Raw genomic sequence first — 20,966 nt, forward strand, 5'->3', positions numbered from 1 at the left:
CAGGCAGCCAGGCACCTCACTGCCAGCAGGGCAACAAAGCCCTCCAGAGAATAATTCAGAGTGTCTAAGTTAGGCTCCTGTGATGAATCACAGCCTGTATCTCTGTCTGTGCTGACCACACACTTTAGTTCCTCAGATAAAACAGCTGAAGACAATAGAGCAAATTCAGTGTGCTCTCTTTCCCTGTTCAGCTTTTTTCTTCCATACAGGTCTGAAGAGGAAAGTCAGCATGAGCAAAGCAGGCTGTCTGCCCAGCTATGGATGCTTAGCAGCCTATAAAACAGTTTGGCTCAAATTTTAGAGTATCTGAATTTCTTCTTTCATGTAGCTGTTTTCAATCACTTATTTTGAAGACATCATACTGACTATCCCTGAAATGAACCATGACCCTATTTAAGCCAACTGTGTTCCTCCCGTTTGTACTCATACTCACCAGTTCAAGTTCACTGATGCTGTGCCCTGTTCTAAGATCTTGAATTACTAATTTTTTTTCAAGCACTCAGTACAAATTTTGAGGTACTAAGAAAAACTTTCTAAAAATGTAGGGCTGAGATTTTCAGAAGTTTCTCTGTTTAGAAAATTCTTCACTACATTACACTACAAGATGAATTTAAGTTTAATGTTCCCAGCTAGGACCACTCATTTATGCTCTGCTTGTGTTCTTTATGAGAAATTAACTTAATTCAGTTTCAGTTTGATTGCCAAGCCTGGGCACTAAACTAACTGGGCTGCTAACATTAGAAGGGAGTGAAGTTATCACCAAGTATTCACTGACTTTTAAAAATCAATACAAAAATTTTATTAAAATTTTAGAAGTTTTATATAAAAATTTCCTTGCCTTTCAGAGGCAAAACCAAAATATCTTCTGATGCTCAACAGATGGCAGCAGCACACTATCACATGAGCTTAAGAAAGGGTGCAGGATCCCATCTCTTCACACCCTTCCAGGGCAGATACAACTCTCCAGACCAGGGTTATCTCTGCAGGAATGCCATGCCCTTAAGTACAGCATAACCCATCTTCACTCTCCAAAATCCAATTGAATAAAGCAATGCAAAAGCCAGTGAAGCTGCATGTATCGTACATGGCTGCAATGGTTTCACTTGGTGCAAACACCGGCCTCTTAAGTAACAGGCATCACATTTGTGCTGCAGGGAGTGAAACATGCTCTTGCTCCACCACAGCTTTGTGGGTCAGCACAAGGGTCATGCCCATCGATGTCCAAGCTGCACTGCTGTGGGACTGGACTCAGCTGCACTCCACCAGGGCAGATTTGAGGCAGGAATGAGCTCAAGCACTTTGGGGTAGAAGAGAACACAGGGTGGACTTGGGAAGATGGGCAGCTCACCTTTTTTCTGAAGCTTTTAAGTTATAAATGGAGCAAAGAGCAGGACTTGGTGGCAGTGGCACTGTCTGCTCTTACGGTCTGGCTTTACCCCAGGCACATCTGGGAAAGTCACACTCACTGTGTATGTATGAGGACACATCTGTCACAGCCACTGGGTTCAAGCTCTGCTCCCTCTGCCCTCCTCCTTCCTCTCCCAGCAGCCAGTCCAGCATCACTGGTGTGGCACACATCCCACCAGCACAGCCATAAAAGAGGCATCTCCTTTCATCTCCCATATGCATCCATCATCTCCTAGCCCAGGACAGAGAGGGGCTGGGGCCAACGCTCCCCTCTGACCCTCCCCTTCTGTCCAGGGGTGAGAACACCCCTTCCCTCAGACACATTCCCAAGGAGCCCCCCAGCCCTGCTCTGCCCTCTGTCGCGGCACCAGCAGGGAGGCTCCGGCAGCACAATTCCCGCAGCGTGGGCACTGCCCGGCGGCTCCGGCAGAGGGGCTCGGAGAAGACCAGGGGAGTTCCCCCCATCTCATCAAAGTGCAAGGGGTTGTTCCGGGTCCCCGCCACCACCAGCTCCAGCAGCCGGACCACGCAGTCTGAAAACCAGTTCTTGAGGCGGAAATAGCCCTCCTGGAAAGAGATCCGAAGGCTGACGGGCCCCGTGGGCATCCGCACGCTCAGGCTGAACAAGCAGTTCCCCTGCGAGCTGTCCCGCACCAAGTAGGTGCCTACAGGCTCCCGCTGGAGCTTGGCGTGAGCCTCCCCCACGGACAAGGGTCCCCAGTAGAAGTCACTGGCCTGGAGGATATTGAGGGATCGCTCCAGGACTTCCCACTCGCAGCTACGAAACATCCGGAAACGATCGGGCAAGCCGGGCGGCGCGGGGCTGGAGAGAATGCTCCGATGCTGCCTTTGCAGAGGAGAAACAGTGCTCTGTGTGTTGTGCAGGTCATCTGGCCTCCCTCTGATCATCTCTCAAAGAGCCCATGAATCCTGGAGAGATGCTGCCTTTACCATGTTTCCTCCTTTGCATCCAGCCTGTGGGACAGAAGGAGAGTGAGGCAAACCCAATACCTTCTTCAACCTGGGCAAGACACTTCCCATGGGAGAAAGACCAGCACGAGTACCAAAGAGTGTACCAAGGAGCTATTGCATGTCACCAACCCCCAGCTGTGGGGAAAACCAAGGATATATGCGCAGAAAGGGCTCCAGCTGGGTCCCCACCAGCACAAGGTGGCACTTTACAGAGCTCTGCATCCATTGGGTTTCTATGATTCACAGCCAAGGGCTCCTACACACCCTCCAGCAGGTTAGTTTGAACCCAGCAGACCTCAACATTTCAAGATTTCCCTCTGATAGACATTCAGGACTCTTCAGAGTGGCCTTGAGATTGGAAAGGTGAAATGACACCACAAATGAAAAGGGAAAGATTTCCTAAAGGAGGAAAGTATCATTTACTTTGTCCTTCAGTGAATGGTAGAAAGGTTTCCTCACACTTCAACCCTTTCTCTGGAAAAAAGATTGACAATAGGACTTAGCAAAAGCAGAAGACAGGTATGAGCCTTTCTCCCCCAAATCCCAGGAACCACTCCCTTGTCCCAAGACATGCCTGTTTCACTATGTCAGGAGAAAGCAAAGGTCTCAGATCAAGACTACTCGAGAAATGTTACATCAACTTCAACACTGAAACTACCTTGAATGAGCTCACTTAACACTGGTACCAGGCACTGCTGATGCCCTTCCAGACTCTTAACTGTTGTTTCTTCCAGAAAGACAACTCCCCCTGCCTGCAGACAATGCTGCCCTCTCCCAGTCACCATCCTCTAATGTACTGTCATGACCCTGCTCATCTCCTGCACCTTGTGTTATCACCAGGCTGTTCTGCATTTCTGAACCCAGTGTTGCCATCAGCCATGCAAGTCACTTCAATTATATTTTAAAAAATATATATTCTAAATGTGTGTGTCTGTATAGGCACAAATAAAAAAAACACAGTCCTAAGCTAGAGGCTCATTCTGTGTGAGAAGCTGAGCTGTAACATACCACTTCCCCAGGCCTGACAAGTCAGTAGCTCGCTGCCAAATACTGCCCTCGCTCCCTTGACATACTCCATTAACCCAGTCATACTCACTCACAGCACAGCCATGCTTGGAGCAGAACGGAGTGCTGGCACAGCCTGCAGCAGAGGAAGAGACACACTTCATCTCCAGCAGCTGCCTCCCCACCACAGACTTGCCAGAGCACTGGGGCTCAGGGCTCCTATCAGGCGCCCCCCAGGGAATGTGCAGGGACCTGTGCTTGGGCCTGCTCTGCAGGGAGAGCTTCAAGTTAAGCTTAGCTCCTTGCAAGGTTCCCCCCAAGCTGTCTCACACCCTTTGCCAGCTATTCAAAAGCCTCACATTCCTTTTGGTGCTGTGCTAGCTGGGTGAGGACCCTAGGAGAGGACACACATCTTTCCTTCACAGGGGCACAGTAGTTAGGGAGAGCAGGCATGTGCCTGGCAGTGCCTTACCACAGGCATCTTTTCTAGTCTACCATCTCTCTCAATACTTAACAGTAATACGAATAATGTAGCTGCCAGGCACGTTTCATATATGGAGCCCTAAGCATCCTTTCCAAGAGCAGCCTGGGAAGCTTATCCAGCTTATAGTCCTGTGATTTGCAGTCCACAAGCTGCTAATGTCCCTGGTACTGTTCTGAGTGCTGTTGATCCTGCCCTCTACACAGTTTCATAGCAGGAGGGAAATTCCATGCTTAGAGAAAGGTGGGAGGGGTGGGAAGGAGTTAATCAAGTTGGGGTTTTCTTTTCCACTAAGAAGAAGAGAGAAAGAGAGAAAGAGAGAAAGAGAGAAAGAGAGAAAGAGAGAAAGAGAGAAAGAGAGAAAGAGAGAAAGAGAGAAAGAGAGAAAGAGAGAAAGAGAGAAAGAGAGAAAGAGAGAAAGAAAGAAAGAAAGAAAGAAAGAAAGAAAGAAAGAAAGAAAGAAAGAAAGAAAGAAAGAAAGAAAGAAAGAAAGAAAGAAAGAGCCAGCCCAGCAGTTGAAAGCTGCTCAGACTATTCAGCAAGTCAGAATAAATCTTAGGTGAAGGTGATTTAGTGAGCAGGATGCAAACACACACAGTCACCACTACAGCACCAAGGGCCATCTATCACCACTGAAAACTCAGCATAGAAGGCACCACAAGGAGTTGCAGCATCTCTGTCCCTCTCCTTCTTCTCTCTGCTGGGTGAGGAAGCTACAGAACCCTCTGACATCAGCTCCTATAGGAAACAAAGGTCATCTGCCAGGTACCTCCAGGGCTTTGGCTGTAGCTTCAAAAGGAGTGATAAAGAACCTTCCTAAACAGCAATTTCTCTTGGGTCCAAATGGAAATTTTGCCAATTTCACGGGTCGAGGTTGGAAATTTAATTCAAGCACAAAAACAGAAGCAGGCAGCTGTCTTTCAATTTCAGGTTAGTTCTAAAAATAACAACAAATATATAATTTGTTTAGGGCTGCAGATTCTCTTTGACAGAAGAAAAACCCAAACTGGTTTCTCCCAGTTTTCAACCTTTAGTCATTCACCCAAGTCCTTTAAGAAAAATCCACTGCTACTAGAAATCTGGCTAAGAACTGAGACTGTCATAATTTCAAATTCAAAGTAAATTCAAAAATAGCACCTTGACAATTTGCTCACTTGGTTTGAAATCTACATATAGGTCAGAGCCTGAGATGGGAGGAATTTGTTTAGCTTCAGTGACCCATTTCCAAGAGCTAAGTGCCTGGCTTGCAGCACAGCATTAGCTACAGTAATATTAGCCCTAAAAGTGCTTCCTGATACTACATTTAAGGTTCACTTCTAATGGCTCAACAAGTCCTAGGCGTACACAGCCTCCACATCACGGAGGATGTGCAGACCCAGGATTGGGAATAAACCAAGGCAGGGGTGTAATAAAACACACATGCATAATTAGTTCTGCTGACTCGTCACACCATGATTTGCTTTCCCTCTTTTCCCCTCCAAAAAACCCCAACACCCAAACAAGTTACTACCTCTCTACTGCAAGTCAGAACAACGCTTGCAGCCAAAGCAACATATCCTAAAAAGCTGGTGTCCTGCTAATTAAAAGGCTGGATAAGTTTCCCCAGACTTTCTGATTTAGTGCAAGTTCAAGAGCTTTTCAAAATAAGTGCTCTTGACACAGGGCATTCTGCTTTCCTCCTCATTTATGACCCAGGCAAGGCAGGGTGTTTTATATAAGGAGACAATTCTAGTAAACCAGGGGATGTGCACAGTGTGTGGTTCAGCCAAGCCAGCCCTGCACCCTGGGGCTTGACAAATCTGGCATGTTCAACATCAGCCTCAAGTACTCAGCTATGATGCATCCTCACATTCTTCTTCTAGGACACTTGAAAAAGCTTACCTCTTTGTCTTTGCCACCCATAGGGATGAGATTCTGAATGTCAGGACTGTAAGTGGTCCAAATTCAAAAGCTCTGATGTGGCACTTCCCAGTTTCTGCACAGCTTTACTTAAGAGCAAATCCATCCTTTGAAAAAAAAAAGACATCCATCAAGCAGGTGACTAAGCCCATTAGTTTGCTGTAATGTGGATCTAAAATACAACAAATCTGGGGACAGGTTGTTTGTCTCTATCTCTTTGATCTGTGTTACTGTAGAAACACATATGCAGCACTTCAGATAGCAACAGAGACAGCAGATTGTTGCTGTTGTAGTTATTATTCCTATTTACAAAGCCATGAGCTGAGTAGGTCCAAGCAGCTCACAGGTGGCCCAAGGACAAGTGGAAAGACCACAAAGTTGCCATCATCTTCCAAAAGCAGGAACCATAAAACTCAAATGTTAAGAGATGATGGCAACAGAAATAAACCTAAGGATTTGGAACAGCAAAGTCCCAACTTGTTCTGAATACAAAACACAACATTTAGAGTATCTAATTTAATACCACATAGGTATCCATTCACTGTGACCCAATCTGTTCTGGCCCACACTCTTCTGCCCTGCTTCCCCAGCTCTCAAGACTTTTCCTCCTCACCTCACAGATGGCAAAGTAAACCTGGTGGAGCTGCAGACCGCCATGTGTGCAATCACGTGTCTGTCAGTGGATCCATTAGCAAGCTGAAAAAACAATCCCAGCTTTCTGCATACCTTTCAGAGGCAGGCCCTGCACAGCTTCACTTGTACCCATGTAACATCGCTTCTCCACATCCTCCCCAGCCCAGTCCGAACTGGGCACACACCCCACAAGCTATACTGACTTGCCACTAGCAAAACTGCAGGTCCATCCCATTATTACACTTTTCCATTCCTGCTCCATTTGGCTTTGACATCTCCCAGATATCAACCCTGCAGTTCCCAGAGCAGTTAGATGGAGGCTGGGATTAGGAAAAGCTCTCCCTAATGTACCCTGCAAGGCCTTGCGACAGCGCCCCTACTCCAGGCAGCAGTGCCGGAGCAGACATTGCTTGTTTGCACGTCTACATCCCACAGAAATGTGCTGCCCACTGATTTGTGGCTGGGAAAGCTGTTTCAAAGGAAAGCTTGAGCAAAGGGCTGGAAAAAACCTCCCTGGTAAGAGCCAAGCACGCAGCACTGGGGTTTAATGGTAGGCCAGGCTGGCTCTCAGGTCGCCACCGCCTGCCACACACCGGCACTGGTTTGAACCGCGCCGTCACTGCCACGGTGCACGGTCACACCAATGAGCACCCTGCCACAGCCAAGGAGACCAGGGCTGATCCAGAAAGGATCATGGAGTGGGAAGGGAAAGGAGATGCGCAGACAGACATGCCAAAGAGAACAGAGGGAGCTGTGGTTAGAGGAAGAATGTGGCCCAGCTCAGCCAAGAGGACCAGTGTTAATCACAGCCAATTTCTCCAGCACAAAGCAGGCCTTGGAGACATTGCAGTTCCCTCTATCTTTTTTATGCCATGGCAATTTGATGTGAGGGTGCCATTATGTCTGACACATGAGAGAATATGTGGGAAAAACACCAAACCACACCACACATACATACCCCAAACCAAAATTGCATTTCCCTATACAACCAGCATCCAAGGATGCAATATTTAAAAAAATAAGCTGAGGCAGCACCCACACTGTGGCAGCTCCTATTTCGCACAGCAGAGACACAGTGCAGGAAGATCCTGCATGCAGGCTCTGGGAATCAGCAGTTGGACACCTTGCAAGAACACTTGTCTTATCAAACACTTCCTGACATTTGGGTCTGGAGAACATACTTCAAAACCCACAAATAACTTTGCATGGATCTGATATTAATATTTGGTACTTCTTAACATATTTTTCTATGACACATGTTTTCTGAATTAATATGGCACTTTGCTGATAGGGGCTTAAAGGTTTTTACTCCAAGAAAACCCACAAGACTGAGTGATCTGTGCCAAATATTCTTCAAGGGAGGGAAGTCTGCAAGCACTTTGGTTTCTCCATAACACATGTTAATAAAAACCCAACAAGGTGGCAGTTTAAAGGAAAAAATAATTGTCTTTACTGAGCTAATTGAAGGAGTTAGAAGAAAGACATTCATTTTTAGGGTCCCCTTTTCAAGCCTTGGAAATACTATGCACTTTCAGAAACTTGTTCAAATAAAAGAGCCTACTCCTCATCTAAATAGCCCAATGTGAAACTGTAATCCTGCCATTTCAGAACAGAACTACCAAAACTACCATCTGACTTCTGCCAAAGACATTTTCTACTGAAGACTGAATTATTTCTGCCTTCTCCTGTAACTGGGGAAACAAGAAGAAAAAAAATTAGAAAAAGGAAATCAAGAGTAGTTACTACTAAGTTCCAAAGCTGCAGCTGAGCCTATCCTGCTATGGCTTAAGCAGAGAGTTGTTGCTTGCCTCTGGCCAACAGCATTTTTGGTAAGTGAGGGAAGCCCAGTGGTGTTGCTCCTGACCCTTGCAGTTTCACAGCGAGCAGCCATTCCTGTGAATGTCAGTACTGCACAGCTACACAAAACCTCAGCCCTGTGCTCGGCCAGGGAACACAAAATCTGGGCTGCTGCCTTGCCATCCCTCCCTCCACACCACATACCAGCTCAGGAAGCAGCCCTCTGGAAAGGTGGCTGGAGCTCTCCCCACCTTGGGGGCATAAACAAGGAGACAGGGAGAGGACACAAGGAGGAAGAAAGAAGCCAAGCTAACAGCAGTCCCTCGTGTCTCCCTACTTGAAATGCTCCATCCCATCTCCGTGCTGAGAAGGGGATCAGTGGGAAGGGGGTAGCGATGCCCAGGGCTGTCTCCAACCCATCATGGCTCCTCAGCACCGCCAGCTTCCCCCACCCCCAGAGCAGCAGCACAGGTACATTTCCTCTGCCTCTCTCTACTAAACTGACTTTGTTCCAGAACCCTTTGAGGAAATGAGTAAATCCTGAGACACAAAAGCCATCAGTGGTCCGTCTTTTTATCAAAACCATCACACTGAGCCGGAAAGGAATTCAAAGAAGCAGCTAACCCTGAGGAATTAGCAGTGTCTGCAGCTAAAGCTGGTTCAGAATCCTTACCAGAATTATGCTGCTAGAGGAGTCCCAGATGATTAACCAACAGGACCAGAGGGGGACAAGGGAAACACCCTGCCTCGGTGCTTCAGGAGGACCAGCTTCAAAAGACATGAGGGGCCATTATGCAGCACCAGTTACTGTGCCTCCAGAGCAAAGGACAAGGGTCAGAAAGCACAGACACGCCACAACACTAAGTTTTATAGTGGGGGATTTCCAACACACAAAATAAAGAAACTAGTCCTGAGAGTCAAAAGTAAAAAGAATTAAAAAAAAAATAAGTAATGAAAGGTTATTCAGGAAATCTTAAGTGACAGAGTGTGCAGACCTCCCACAAATGACGGCAGAGATGCTGCCTGACTAAGAGGACAGGCTCGGGGGACAATATGGGTCACATTGCAGGTATCACTGTAGGTGCAACAGCTGGCAAGAGCTTCTGCTGTGGATCAGAGACATCAAACACACACACTACAAAACCACAGTCCCTATTCAAATCTCTCTACAACCTCAATAATCCTTTAGAAGATGAAAAAATAATCCTGAAGGAGCCAATATAAAGGAATATAAATTATTGACAGTAGGGAACAAATTTATATGAGGATGGCTCTTATGAAACTGGGACGGTAGGTGGCCAAGACAAACGAAACAAAACCCAGAAAACATATGGCATTTTCAGTTTATCAAAAACAGAAAACCTCAGGGGGAATAATTTAGTTGAGTGGGATACCAGCTAGTGGGGACAGGGACACTGCAGAAAAGTTACACAAGCAAACAGGTATTATTTTTTCTTGCACAGGATGTTGAGATTTCCCAGTATTTAATGCTGATTAACCTGAAAGAAAAAAAGAGGGGGCTCTATCAGAAGAGATAGGGAAAAGTGACATTAAAGCAGAAAGCCAGCTGGGCATGGTGGACTATACCTGGAGATTTGGAATTGGAAATGGATGGTTGAGATACAAAGAGACCATCTCTCAAACAAGTGTTCTCTCAAGCAAATCAGCTGCACTAGCAATTGCACTAGCAATTGGAAGGAACTTTTTTCAACGTGTGCTGCTAAAGCAGGAGCAGCACAAGGCTACCTGGTGTGGGGGGAGAGCCAACCCCCAGGCAGAGTTCCCCATCAGGCAGATGGCACCTGAAGGAACAACAGATGACAGAACACACTTTGTGCTTCCTCAAAGCAAGTCAAAAAGCAAGACATGGAACACAAGCTAAAGAGCCAGCAGCATCCAGGACCTGTAAAGCAGATGGGCAGAGGACATGGGGCAGTCATGCCCACAGGGTGAATGGGAGGTAGAAGAGGGGTGGCCGAAGGAAACCAAGGCACTTCAGCCCCTGCACATCTGGTCACCTCTCTGTCCCCCTCCCAGCCACTGCATCTTCCCCCTGGTTTGATTCAGCCCACTTTGCAGAGCAGCCCACCTCACTCCTCAACAGGCTGGTGGGTACAAGCAGCCCAAAGGCTCCCCCATCTTTTATGCAAGCAGCTCCCTCCCCCATGACTGTGCAAACACACAGGCTGACCCAGGTCTCTTCCTAGAATTGTCTCTCCATCTTCAAGCTGTCATTACTCACAACACCCCCAAGGCTAATCCTGCTCCCCAGCAGGCAGCTCACAGCCTCCTGTTACTTAAATCCAACTCAAAACGTAATGAGCCCTCTCCATCGCCTTCCCAGGGTAAACAGTGACAAAATCACTTCACTCCCTGCAGGACAGAGAAGTCAGAGGTCATTAAAAATTCGTCAGCGGGAAAGCAGCAGGAGGTCAGGCAGGACTCTGTCCTGAGACACGCAAATGCACGCAGGCTTGTAGAAAAACCAGCTGGGTCTATATTTTCAAGAGCAATAAATTAAGTGGTGCAGCTGACCAATGAGCCAGGTAACAGTGCTGAGGGTTCATTAAGGAAAGCTCCAGCTCCGAATGCAAAAGCAGTCATTTAAAAACCAAGAGGCAAGCGGGACTGCGAGGGTGCAAAATGGATGGGAACGTAACAGTAATGCCACCACCTGAGAGAATACAGTCAGTTCTAGTTACCTGAAATAAAAACATACAGAGCTGAAACAAACAGGGTAGGCCTAAAGATGGGTAATAAGAAGCAACACATAATTGTACAGAGAGTAACTGGAGAAATTTCTTGCTCAGTTTAGAGAGCAGATACATATATACAAGAGGATGCTAGAGAAAGATACAGTACCATCAGGACATTCTATTTGTATTCTTTCAGAAAACCAGATGAGAGGAAGTTCAAAGGTGACCAAAATTGAAAAGTAACTAATTTGAAAACTCATAAAAGGAAAAACTCCAATCATGTAGACTGGGGAAAGTGAGAGAGCTGATCTGAGAAGTCTCATTTCTCTTCCCTCTCAAATGTCTTTGCTTTGTTTCTATGCTGTACTCACCATGTCATGCTTTAGCAGACCTTAGGCAGAGGAATCCAGCAGCAAAGGGCTGGAGTTTTGAGCAACACCTTTTTAAGACATCTCTTAACCATTCAAACCTGACATAACACTAAGGGGAGCCCAGCACAAGGCATAAATGTCCTTTGTGCAAAACTGAAGTAGTAAACAAGGGCATATGAAGTCAATATGAGGAATCGACGATGGACCTGCTGCAGAGTTAAAATAGCACTGTCCATGTTTTCCTCTTTCTTTGATGACTAAAAAGAACAGCACCTCTTCTTTGGATCTGCTGACATGAAAATCGGCATGCACCCTACACAAACAGATTTCAGTCTTTACTGCTAAAGCAGTAAATGTTGCTCCAACTTCTCTCCTTCCACACCACAAAATCTCACCAGAATACAAGGTAGAACTAAAATATGTATAAAGAACAACACAGGTGATCTGTCAAAAAGCACAAACAATCCATTCCTGCACAATCAAACCTGTGCTATCACCACTAGCATGCCAACCGAGGCAAACTTATGCTGAATCCTCTCAGCTTCAGCAAGGGGCCTTCAGCAGGACGTGCAGAAGCCCAGCTACACAGGACAGATTGCAAATCTCTGGCATTTTCCAACAGCTAACAGCCACACTCATTTTCTTAGCTTTAGCCTAAGTTTTCAAATAAACTTTGCTACTGAGGAAGTACAAAAGTAGATCCAAACTGTTTCTGAACTGCAGAATCACGTACATGCAAAACCTCCCTCGTTGCACAAGTCACAGTCTGAAGGCAAAATTTTTTTCAGCATTTGCAGGGAGTGAGGGTAAAGACAAAAACCCTCTGCAACAAAGGCAACCGAATGCAGCCAGCTTGTCCCAATTTTGCCAGCCCCTGCTCCAGTACAAAGCTAAAGGAGCCCATCTGCAAACTTAACAGTGGCACCGTTGGTTCTTCCCCTCAACTCTGCATGTGTTTGCGAACAAGCAGAAGCACACTAAGTGCAGGAGGAGCAGGAAGGGAGAAGGCAGAGAGAATGTGCATTATCAAAATACCTTGAGAGCAGTTCTTGGAAATGTGCAGCCTGCAAGCCTGTATCAGACACTCATTTCCTGTGAAGTGCACACAGGCCTTTTCATTTCTCCACTGAAGAGGATGAAAATAAGGGGCAGCTCTGAAGTCTCCAAAGACAACACAAACCACCATTTAGCCATTCTACTAAAACTGAATTTACATTTTTACACTATTAAATACCTATTGAACAGAAGCATTGAGTTCCAGAAGTTTAAAAAGTAGGATTTTCTACACCTCTGACTTCTAAATCTTAACTTGAAACCCGTCACTTGGTATGGGGAGAGGGGGAAGAATTCTACACAAAGTCACCAAATCCTACTACATCAAACAGCACTGCACCTTTTTTTAAAAGGTTGAGACAGATTTCAGCAAAATGGTGAGCTAATAAATACCTTACTGAGGGAGAAGGATGCAGGATATGCACAAATGCAAACCAGAAGAGTAGGTTGTAATGAAGTAGACTGACAGGATAAAGGGGATAAGTTGCTATCATACCTGCCTCTGCCTCTACTTACACGTAATCAAGGATCTAATTAATGTAGCATTTAGTTGCATTATTTTAAATAAATATGCCTCCTAATGACATATAGGCTTAACACCTTTACCCTCTAAAATATATGGTATGGCTTACTCAGCTCTCACACCATCCATATCTTAAGTTACAGAGATGCATGTGCCCTCCTCTCCCATCTTGTGAGCTTTTGGCAAGCAGCACTAGCTGAGGTCTGCAGCGGCCTGGAATAACAGCTCAGGAACACACCACCTCCCCACAGCTTTTATTAATCTAACCACAGTATCAACCCGAACCAAATGATGTCAGATTTAAGTATTGCCACTATCTCTTTATTGCTGACCAAACCCAGGCTGGAGAAATCAGGACAGAGAAGCCTGTGGGTGGCAAGGGGAGAGCGGGTGGCAAGGAGCTGCAGGGAAAAACTAGGAGAAAAGAGCAAAACATTCCCAGTGGGGACAGAGAAAAAGAGAAACAAGGGAAAAACACAGCTCTAAAGGCACATTTTCTCCTTTGTTTCCCAGCAATGTAACCATAGTATTAGTGACAGCAATTAAGAATTTACACCACCCAGCCCCAGCTCTATCCTTGCATAAACCGACCACCGATTTCACAGAAATCCCAGCTGGACTGAGGAGGGCAAGAGGCACTGGCTGCATGTTTGAAGCTGTCATCTGGAAACTGAATTTGGCCCTCTCTGAGCAGACACAGTGGGGACAGAGACACACACCTGGAAGGATCTGAAGAAGCTCAGCCTCTCCCTAGTGCTCCTCTATGCCCATTTTTGGGGACCCAAGCACAGTTTACCTGTGCCTTCCAACACAACCTTACAGAAAACCCCTGTGTTGCCACTCAACCCCCTTTTAAGTAAGTGATAAGCCAGGTTATTAAAGGACATGCAACACACAGAATATTAACAAGGAGCACAGAAATAACAAAGGCCCAAATTCCAGTTTAACTCAGGAAAAGATGGGAACTTGTGTGGGAGGCTGGCATCCCAGTAATCCTGCGGGTTTGTGCCCAAGAGCCGTCCCCTCTGAAGGGAACAAGAATCCATACTTCAACAACTATGTTTTAAATCACATACCCAGCAGAATCACTCATGAACACAGAAACAAAGCTTGGCTTCATCTGCGGCGACTGGCCACACTTCATCGTAACTTGATTCAACTAAAAGCAACATTATGTGATAATACAGCCTCAGTCTCACAAACTTCTGTGCATGTGCATGATTTTAAAGCACATGACCATTGCCTGCTGTGACTGAATGGGCCATTTGACATTCACACAGCATCTGAATTGCAGTTGCAGTTGTTTGGAGAAAGAAGATATGCTTGCATACCTTCCTAAGGACACAGTCAGTAGAGAAGGAAACATCAGGAAACTAGTTATTTCCGATTCCATCCCATTTTACAGAGTTGAGTATGGTCAACATGTGACTGGGTTTTTCATTTAAATTCTCTGAGAGCTGCAAGGACTAGAACTAGTAAATGGCACTGTCTGGACCACGTAGTCCCAAATAGCAGCTTGCTAACAATACTCTTTACCCTCAACTTTCCAGAACAATGGTCAAGCCACATCCCCCATTCTTCACCATGTAGGAGAAGAAAAAAGCCAAGGACATTAACTCAGCATTCTTGAGTTCTTCTCAGCTACCTCTGGGATTCTTCCAGATCCTGTTTCCCAGCCTGTTTTAGCAAGAAGTAATACACACTTTAACTAAATTAAAAAAAAAAAAAGAAACCTAAGAGTAGCATGAGCTGAGGTTTTACGCGGTAACCATTCCAAAATTCTCAGTAACAACGCGTGTGTTTGTGGGAAAAAGTGAGTAGTGGATCCTGCATGGCTGTGAGCACCATGACTCAGATTGCATAAAGAAGGAGGATTTAGCGATAACCTTTGCGATGAGGCTTTTCATGGGCGCGCAGCGCTGATCTTCTGAGAAACGGCAGGTGTGAGGCTGCGATCTGACTGTGCCAGGTCTGGAGGACGGCGAGTTCCTCCGCCCTTCAAGGCAACCCCAAGCAGGCATGTACACCCCCGGTTCACAGTTACCCCTCTTCCCTGTAACGCCCTCACTTCTGGCAGGCAGCTCCCTTTTCCAGCTAAGACTAAGTGTAACACTCTGAGCATCGCTTCTCCAGTGCTTTATGTGAAAGAAGTGCTGTGAAGACCAAGTTACCCAGACCTGTGCGGCTGCTTCCCTACAGACCCATCTAAGACATTACATAATTTGCAGGTTTCACTTTAAAAGAAACATCTCCCTGTCCTGACGCCGTGAAGAACACCTTGACAGCAGGACAGTCCCCGTGGAGCCACCCAGGCTACTCCCAGCACCCCGCCGCCACCCCAATACAGCACATGGCTCCCTTCAAGACCGGCAGTGAGATGCCGGCACCCCAAATCTCCCTCGACTCCTCGGGAAAAGCCCCCCAAGCCCCAACACGCTTCTTCTTCCCAGCCAAGAGTGGCCGCAACATCCCCAGGAGCCAAATCAGCGGGGGCTGCACCCCCTCGCAAGCCAAGGGAAGATGGGAGCAGACAGACAGACAGACAGACAGACAGACAGACAGACTCCTCGCAGCCCGCCCCCTAAAAGGCCGTTTCCAGTTAACGCAGCACAACTTACTCTCGGCACCTCGGGGGCCACGGGCGGGCGGCGCTGCCTCCGGGGCGAGCGAGCGCTCAGTGCCCGGGCGACAGCGGCACTGCCTGGCCCGGCCCCCGCCGCTCTCCCGCCCCGAAGCCAAACGGAGGCGGCCCCGCTCCCCGCATCCCCCCCCGGCCCCGCTGCTCACAAAGGGGCCGGTGCGCGGCTTACCGGGGGCGGCGAGGCTGCCCCGCCGGGCCCTCCTCTGCCGCGGGGCGGGCGGGCGCCGCGGCGGCGGCTTCGGCTCGGGGGAGCGGAGCGGCACAGAAGGGAGGGGAGAGGTAGGAGGGGAGGAAACCCCCAAAATGTTTCTTTTCCGAGGAAGGAGCCACGGGGGGAGGGGAAGGGGAGGGGTTTCTCTCTCCTTCACCACGCCGTCTTTCCACGGCGTGGCTCTTGCAAGGGGAAAAAAAAAAAAAGTTAAAAAAAAGTAAAGAAGAAAAAAGTTTGGGCTTTTGTAAAAGAAAACTTGGACGGGTGGGGGAGGGGGGGAGAGAAAGGAAAAAAGGAAAGGAAGAAAAAGGATGCTGTGAAAGCCCCTCCGCCGCAGACTGGCTGAGGAACCCCACCGGGACGGCACGGCAGCATCCGCCAGCCCCGGGACCCGCCGGAGACACGTGTCGGCCCGGGGAGGCGGCGGCCCGTGCGGGCTCTGCCCCTCCTCCCAGCCCCATCCCTGCCCTGCAGCGCGGGGCTGCGGCCGCGGGGCTCCCAGCGCCGGGGAAGGGGCAACGTCCGGGCCCATGGGGGCGGGGAGGGGGCGCACAGGGCTCCTACACAGCGGAAAACAGAGAGCCTGCCCCGACCCTTCCTGCCAGAGTTCTCCCAGCTCCTCGCGGACACTGCAGGAGCTCTCAGGACACCGGGCACCCTGGAAGCACAGAGTGTGGCAGGGTAATACGCATTTGAGGAGTGTGCCCCGAAACGTACGCAGTTGCCTTGGTGGGTCAAAGTAAAATATTGGAAATCACGTAAAAAATTACAAATTCAGAGAAACGTAATGATAAGAAATATAAATAATGCACCGCATGGTACATACTATGAGCATATTGCTGCTCAGAGAGAATAGATGTAATAGAAGAAAAGATAAACTTTGGAATTCAAACTTTGGAGTACAAACTTCACAGTTTAAAGGCCTAGCCCGTAATGAAGCTATGATTTGATCATGTCATCAGAGCTTTCATTCACCTACTTACTTTCTTTAGATGCTGCACACATTCCCTAGTGTGTGCATACCAGGTGAACTGCCCTGTTGAAAAAGCTCTATACAAATGCCCAACGCAGATGTGCTCTGGCTGCTCTGTACCAGCCTAGTGATGCAAAGCAGCTGTAATTCCAGCTTGAGCAGCAGACTAAAAGCTTTACAGCTGCTTGGCATTGCTAGGAAGCATAAAGCAGTCAGAAATGCTGCTGAATCTGATCCTCAGCCTTGCCAGAAGTTCCACTGAGTGTTGAGACATCAGTTCTTTTCAATTTTTTCTTTCGACCAACATGAAGATGTTGCTGACCACAGAAGAATTTCTGAACTTCCATAAGAATCTGGGCAAAGCACTTTATTCTTTTTCAGAGCGGCTTCAGTGGGAGGACCGGCCACTGGAGCTCTAAATCACAGCAGGGATGAAGTGCTCATCTGTTCCATTTTTGGTTTTTAAGTAGGCTTGTCACACTTTTCTTTGTATTTTTGGATGGCAGCTTCAAAAATATCCTGTGGTTTGCTTTACAGTTGCCTAGTAGGGAGTCTGTTTTCCTCTGTGGATATTTATAACATTTATTGGGTGACTTCATAGACTCTTCCAGCCACCTTGCCTTAATGTTAAATGGCCTGGTCTAATTCTACCTTTTATTCTTCTTCTTCATCTTTGCCTGTGAAAAGTTAACATCCAGCCTCACTGCTCTGAGATTGCCTATGGGTCTTGCTCATACTTCTCTCATCCACTCTAAACTGTGACCTGGCACCAGTTACAGCTGAAGTGGATTTCAGCAATCGTCTTCAGCCATAAAAGCCAGTGGGACATGTCACAATGGCACCATTGACCACAGCTTTCCACAGCTCAGATCTAAACTACAGGGTCCAGAATGTCTTCAGGATCAAGGTACCTCTGAGGTGGCTTCATTATAGGTGGAAAACACCAGAATGCTGAAATAGCTTGTGTCTGGTGCAGTGAAGGAGGAGAAGGCAGTCAGCTGAAAGGCTTTGTGTAATGACAGTGAGAATACAGGCAGGCTAATTTGAGCACTGCCCACTGCTGCATCTCTGGAGAAAACAGGATCCCTCCTAAAGACAGTTTTTGAGATGCCCAGAATGCTGATGACAGTGTGACAAGGAATAGCTCCCAAGAAGGTGCCAGGATTTGTTCTTAGGATTTACAAGTTTTATCCTACCCCTCAATTTTTCCCTACACATACCCTCACTATCCCCTTTAAACCACATTAAACATGAAAGCATTCATTGATAGAGCTGCTGACAGAATTAACAATTTCCAGAGAGTTTTTTCTGAAGTCCTGCTGCTGAGAGCAGTAGGTCTGAATTCATTCTACCTTTGGATCATAGTTCTACTTTATGGTGTTTCTCTGCTTGTTCTTCAGCAATCTCCAAGTCTTTGGTAAGTAACACCCCAACATCTTCACTCCTTCTCAGCATGCAGATTCCTTACATCTTGCATAAGGTAGAAGGAGCCACAGTCTGCCTATTTACTCCTGTCACTTTGGGAGGTGTGGGAAAAAGAACAGTATTTTGGGGCAGGTCATTGCAAACTACTGAATCAAGATGGTTTTCTGGGAAAGAAAAAGGCAAACACTGCCTCAGAGGAAGGAAGAGGATAATATGATGAGGGGAAAGAACTGGAGATAATGAAACATTGAAAATCTGCAGAAGAAAGGAAAAAAGATACCAAACGACCAAAGGAGAAGAACATGGAGGGCAGAGAGGAGGGAAGATGAGTGAACACATTAGATCACCCAGTAGTGACTTGCCCTTCAGCTTTGCAGACCTGTGTGTGGAAGCTCAGCTGGGGCTGGAGCACCAACTCCACATCACAGGTGACCAATTACTTAGGATCTCAGTGCCTTACTGGGCTCCCACCAGACACTGGTGTGGACACTGACTTTCTGGATGGGATGTGAGTAGGATATGAAACTGCCCTGACAATGTAGCTGACCAAGTGGCCCAGACATGGGGCCCCAAGCTGGGGGCTTCCTGCCAGGTGGTTAAATGGGAAAGAAAGGGAGAGAAGAAAGCAAGGGGAAGGCTTGGGTACCCTGGGTTGAGAGGTGATGTGGGCAGTGCCTGAGATTTTGTACAGATAGGAGGATGGAAGGATGCTTGTGAGGTGGGTAGGAAATGACTGCCACCATCTCCTGATGTGCTGCAAGTCCAACCTGCCAAGAATACAAAATGTTTTTCCCTTTTGATCTCTCCTCCCCTTTTGAGATAGTCTCTCTCTTAACTTGCTAAAAGCCTTCTTTTAAGAGGTGCTAACAGCAAAGCATTAAGAAGAAGGGAAAAAACCCAATACCACAAAAAGAGAGAGCCAGGAGGACTAAACCAACACACAAAAATCCCCCAGCCCTGTTCCTCTGCTCTCCCAGAAAAAAATAAAAACAAAAAAACAAACAACCCAAAAAACCCCAACCAAACAAAAACAAACATCTTCAGTGGTTTAGAGCGAGCAGAGGCTGGTTTTGTTCCACTCTTATGAGAAAAATTAGCACAAGTAGTGGCCCCTTTGCATGAAGCGGTAGCAAGGCCCCTCCTTCCTCCACCAGAGCAGGGCTGTTCTCAGTAACGAAGAGAAACTGCTTTCCAGGAAAGCGAAGGTACAGGGGCTGCCCGGAGCGCGGTGACCCAGTGCGGGTGCCGCGGCTTGCGGGCTGCCCGCCCCGGCACGGAGCGGCGGCGCTGCCGTGCCCGGCCGTGCCCGGTGTCCCGGAGCACGGATGGAGCCGGGGCAGCCGGAGCCAGCCGCGCAGGGGGCACGGCGAGCGGCCGATGCGCTCCGTGCCAGTCTGCAACACCCTGTGCTGTCACGGCTTGGGGGAACCCACGGCCGCCGCAGAGCGCGAGTGCTCTCACTCGTGGCCAGTCCGTGCCCCTGGGTCACTTGAGGGAGGAAGACCCAGCAGACAGCCACTTGTGCGTTTTCAAACAGAGCATCGGGCTGTATAATCTGGAAGGTATTTAGGTCAGATTTAAGCAGCTGCAGTCTTTTATAACTGTACAGCAAACCACTCCCTCACCTCTGAATCTTGCCTACATGCCAAACACCCTGGAGCAGTAGAGGACAATCCGGGACAGGGGAAACGAGGTACCAGCCTTCCACACCACTGGACTCAGGTGTGAGCTCCTTGAGGCTCTGTGGCCACATAAATCCATGACCACCCCAGGTGACTTCTCCCAACACTGCTGCCCAACAGACATGGAGGTGAAATCCTCAGTTAAGGATTTAATTGTATCCTTGAGGTCTACTGTCTCTCCTTGTTATCCCACCTTTTCAGGAGGTGTTACTGGAGGCCGAAATGGGTGGATCTTGCCCAAATCCCCTTGCTCAGAATCCTTCAGTTGGAACATGTAGCCTCAGTCCTGCCCATGCTTTCCCAGATTTGTCCCCCCGCACTGAGGCATGTGGTGATGCTGAACCCCACTCACAGGACACAGGCACCCAGTTCACTCACTTCAGGCTTTTCTCCAAAGCAGACAAAAACAGCCAGGAGAGGCTGCTTGCAGGGAGCAATCCAAGACAGAGACTCCATAGCAGAAAGGTCCTGAGTCACTGTTGGACCTAGAAACAGGGGCTTCCTCAGCTGAGAAAACCAAGCCTCTAAATGAAGTAAAACAATGTAAAATGCAAGGAGTATAGCTATGGACTATAATTTTGGGAGTGGCTGTAGCAAAAGCATTGCAGGTTGGTACCATCTGACAGCAGTGTCTACTGCAGTAAACTAATTTCCAGACCACTCTGCTTTCCAGATGATCACAGGACAAAGAACTCTGTCACATTAATCATTGCTGTTTTGTTAAACATCCCATCTTCATTAAAAAACTGCCAATGGTTGGAAAGCTGCCAGCACCCTAAGTAAACCCCTCAAGTATTTAACTCCTCTCTCCATTATCGAATGTATAACTTGTCTCTAGACTGTTTTTTCTTGTGCCATTGTTAGGCAGTGTGACAACTGGAGGAGCAAAAATGCAATGCTACATAGGTATACCAAGGCATTGATCATGTTGGTCCTAAATGCTTCTCTCTCATAAAAGGTCTTCCAACTCCTTAACAGGCCTTAAAGCTCTGCCAGGAAGCCACTCCAACTTGTTCCCTTCCTCATTGAATCACAGCTGTCAAAACTGGGAGTTCTTTCACACCAGTAATCACCTCCATGGAATTAGCACACACAATATAATCCCCTGCAATATAATCTCATTACACCTGTTCCTCATTCCCTGCTTGTACATCAGGGAATGGAATGAGCCTGTCAGACTGCACTGGGGGCTCACAC

The 20,966-nt window shown here is 47.6% G+C and overlaps 1 protein-coding gene across 1 annotated transcript; it reads right to left on the minus strand.

The window, feature by feature from the left end:
- Positions 1-967: 967 nt before the first annotated feature.
- Positions 968-15,856, minus strand: LOC131558263 (suppressor of cytokine signaling 1-like). Its single transcript, XM_058805914.1, has 3 exons — positions 15,648-15,856; positions 5,747-5,871; positions 968-2,382 (listed from the first exon to the last, which is right to left on the minus strand). Exon 3 carries the CDS (start codon positions 2,314-2,316, stop codon positions 1,633-1,635), a length of 684 nt encoding a protein of 227 aa, XP_058661897.1. The 5' UTR covers positions 2,317-2,382; positions 5,747-5,871; positions 15,648-15,856; the 3' UTR covers positions 968-1,632.
- Between the last annotated feature and the right edge of the window lie 5,110 nt (positions 15,857-20,966).

The sequence above is a fragment of the Ammospiza caudacuta genome, chromosome 5 (genome assembly GCF_027887145.1).
Source record: "Ammospiza caudacuta isolate bAmmCau1 chromosome 5, bAmmCau1.pri, whole genome shotgun sequence".
Taxonomy (NCBI): domain Eukaryota; kingdom Metazoa; phylum Chordata; class Aves; order Passeriformes; family Passerellidae; genus Ammospiza; species Ammospiza caudacuta.

Coding starts and splice junctions, on each gene's coding strand:
- LOC131558263 (XM_058805914.1), bottom strand. CDS start 2,316: ATGATCAGAGGGAGGCCAGATGACCTGCACAACACACAGAGCACTGTT.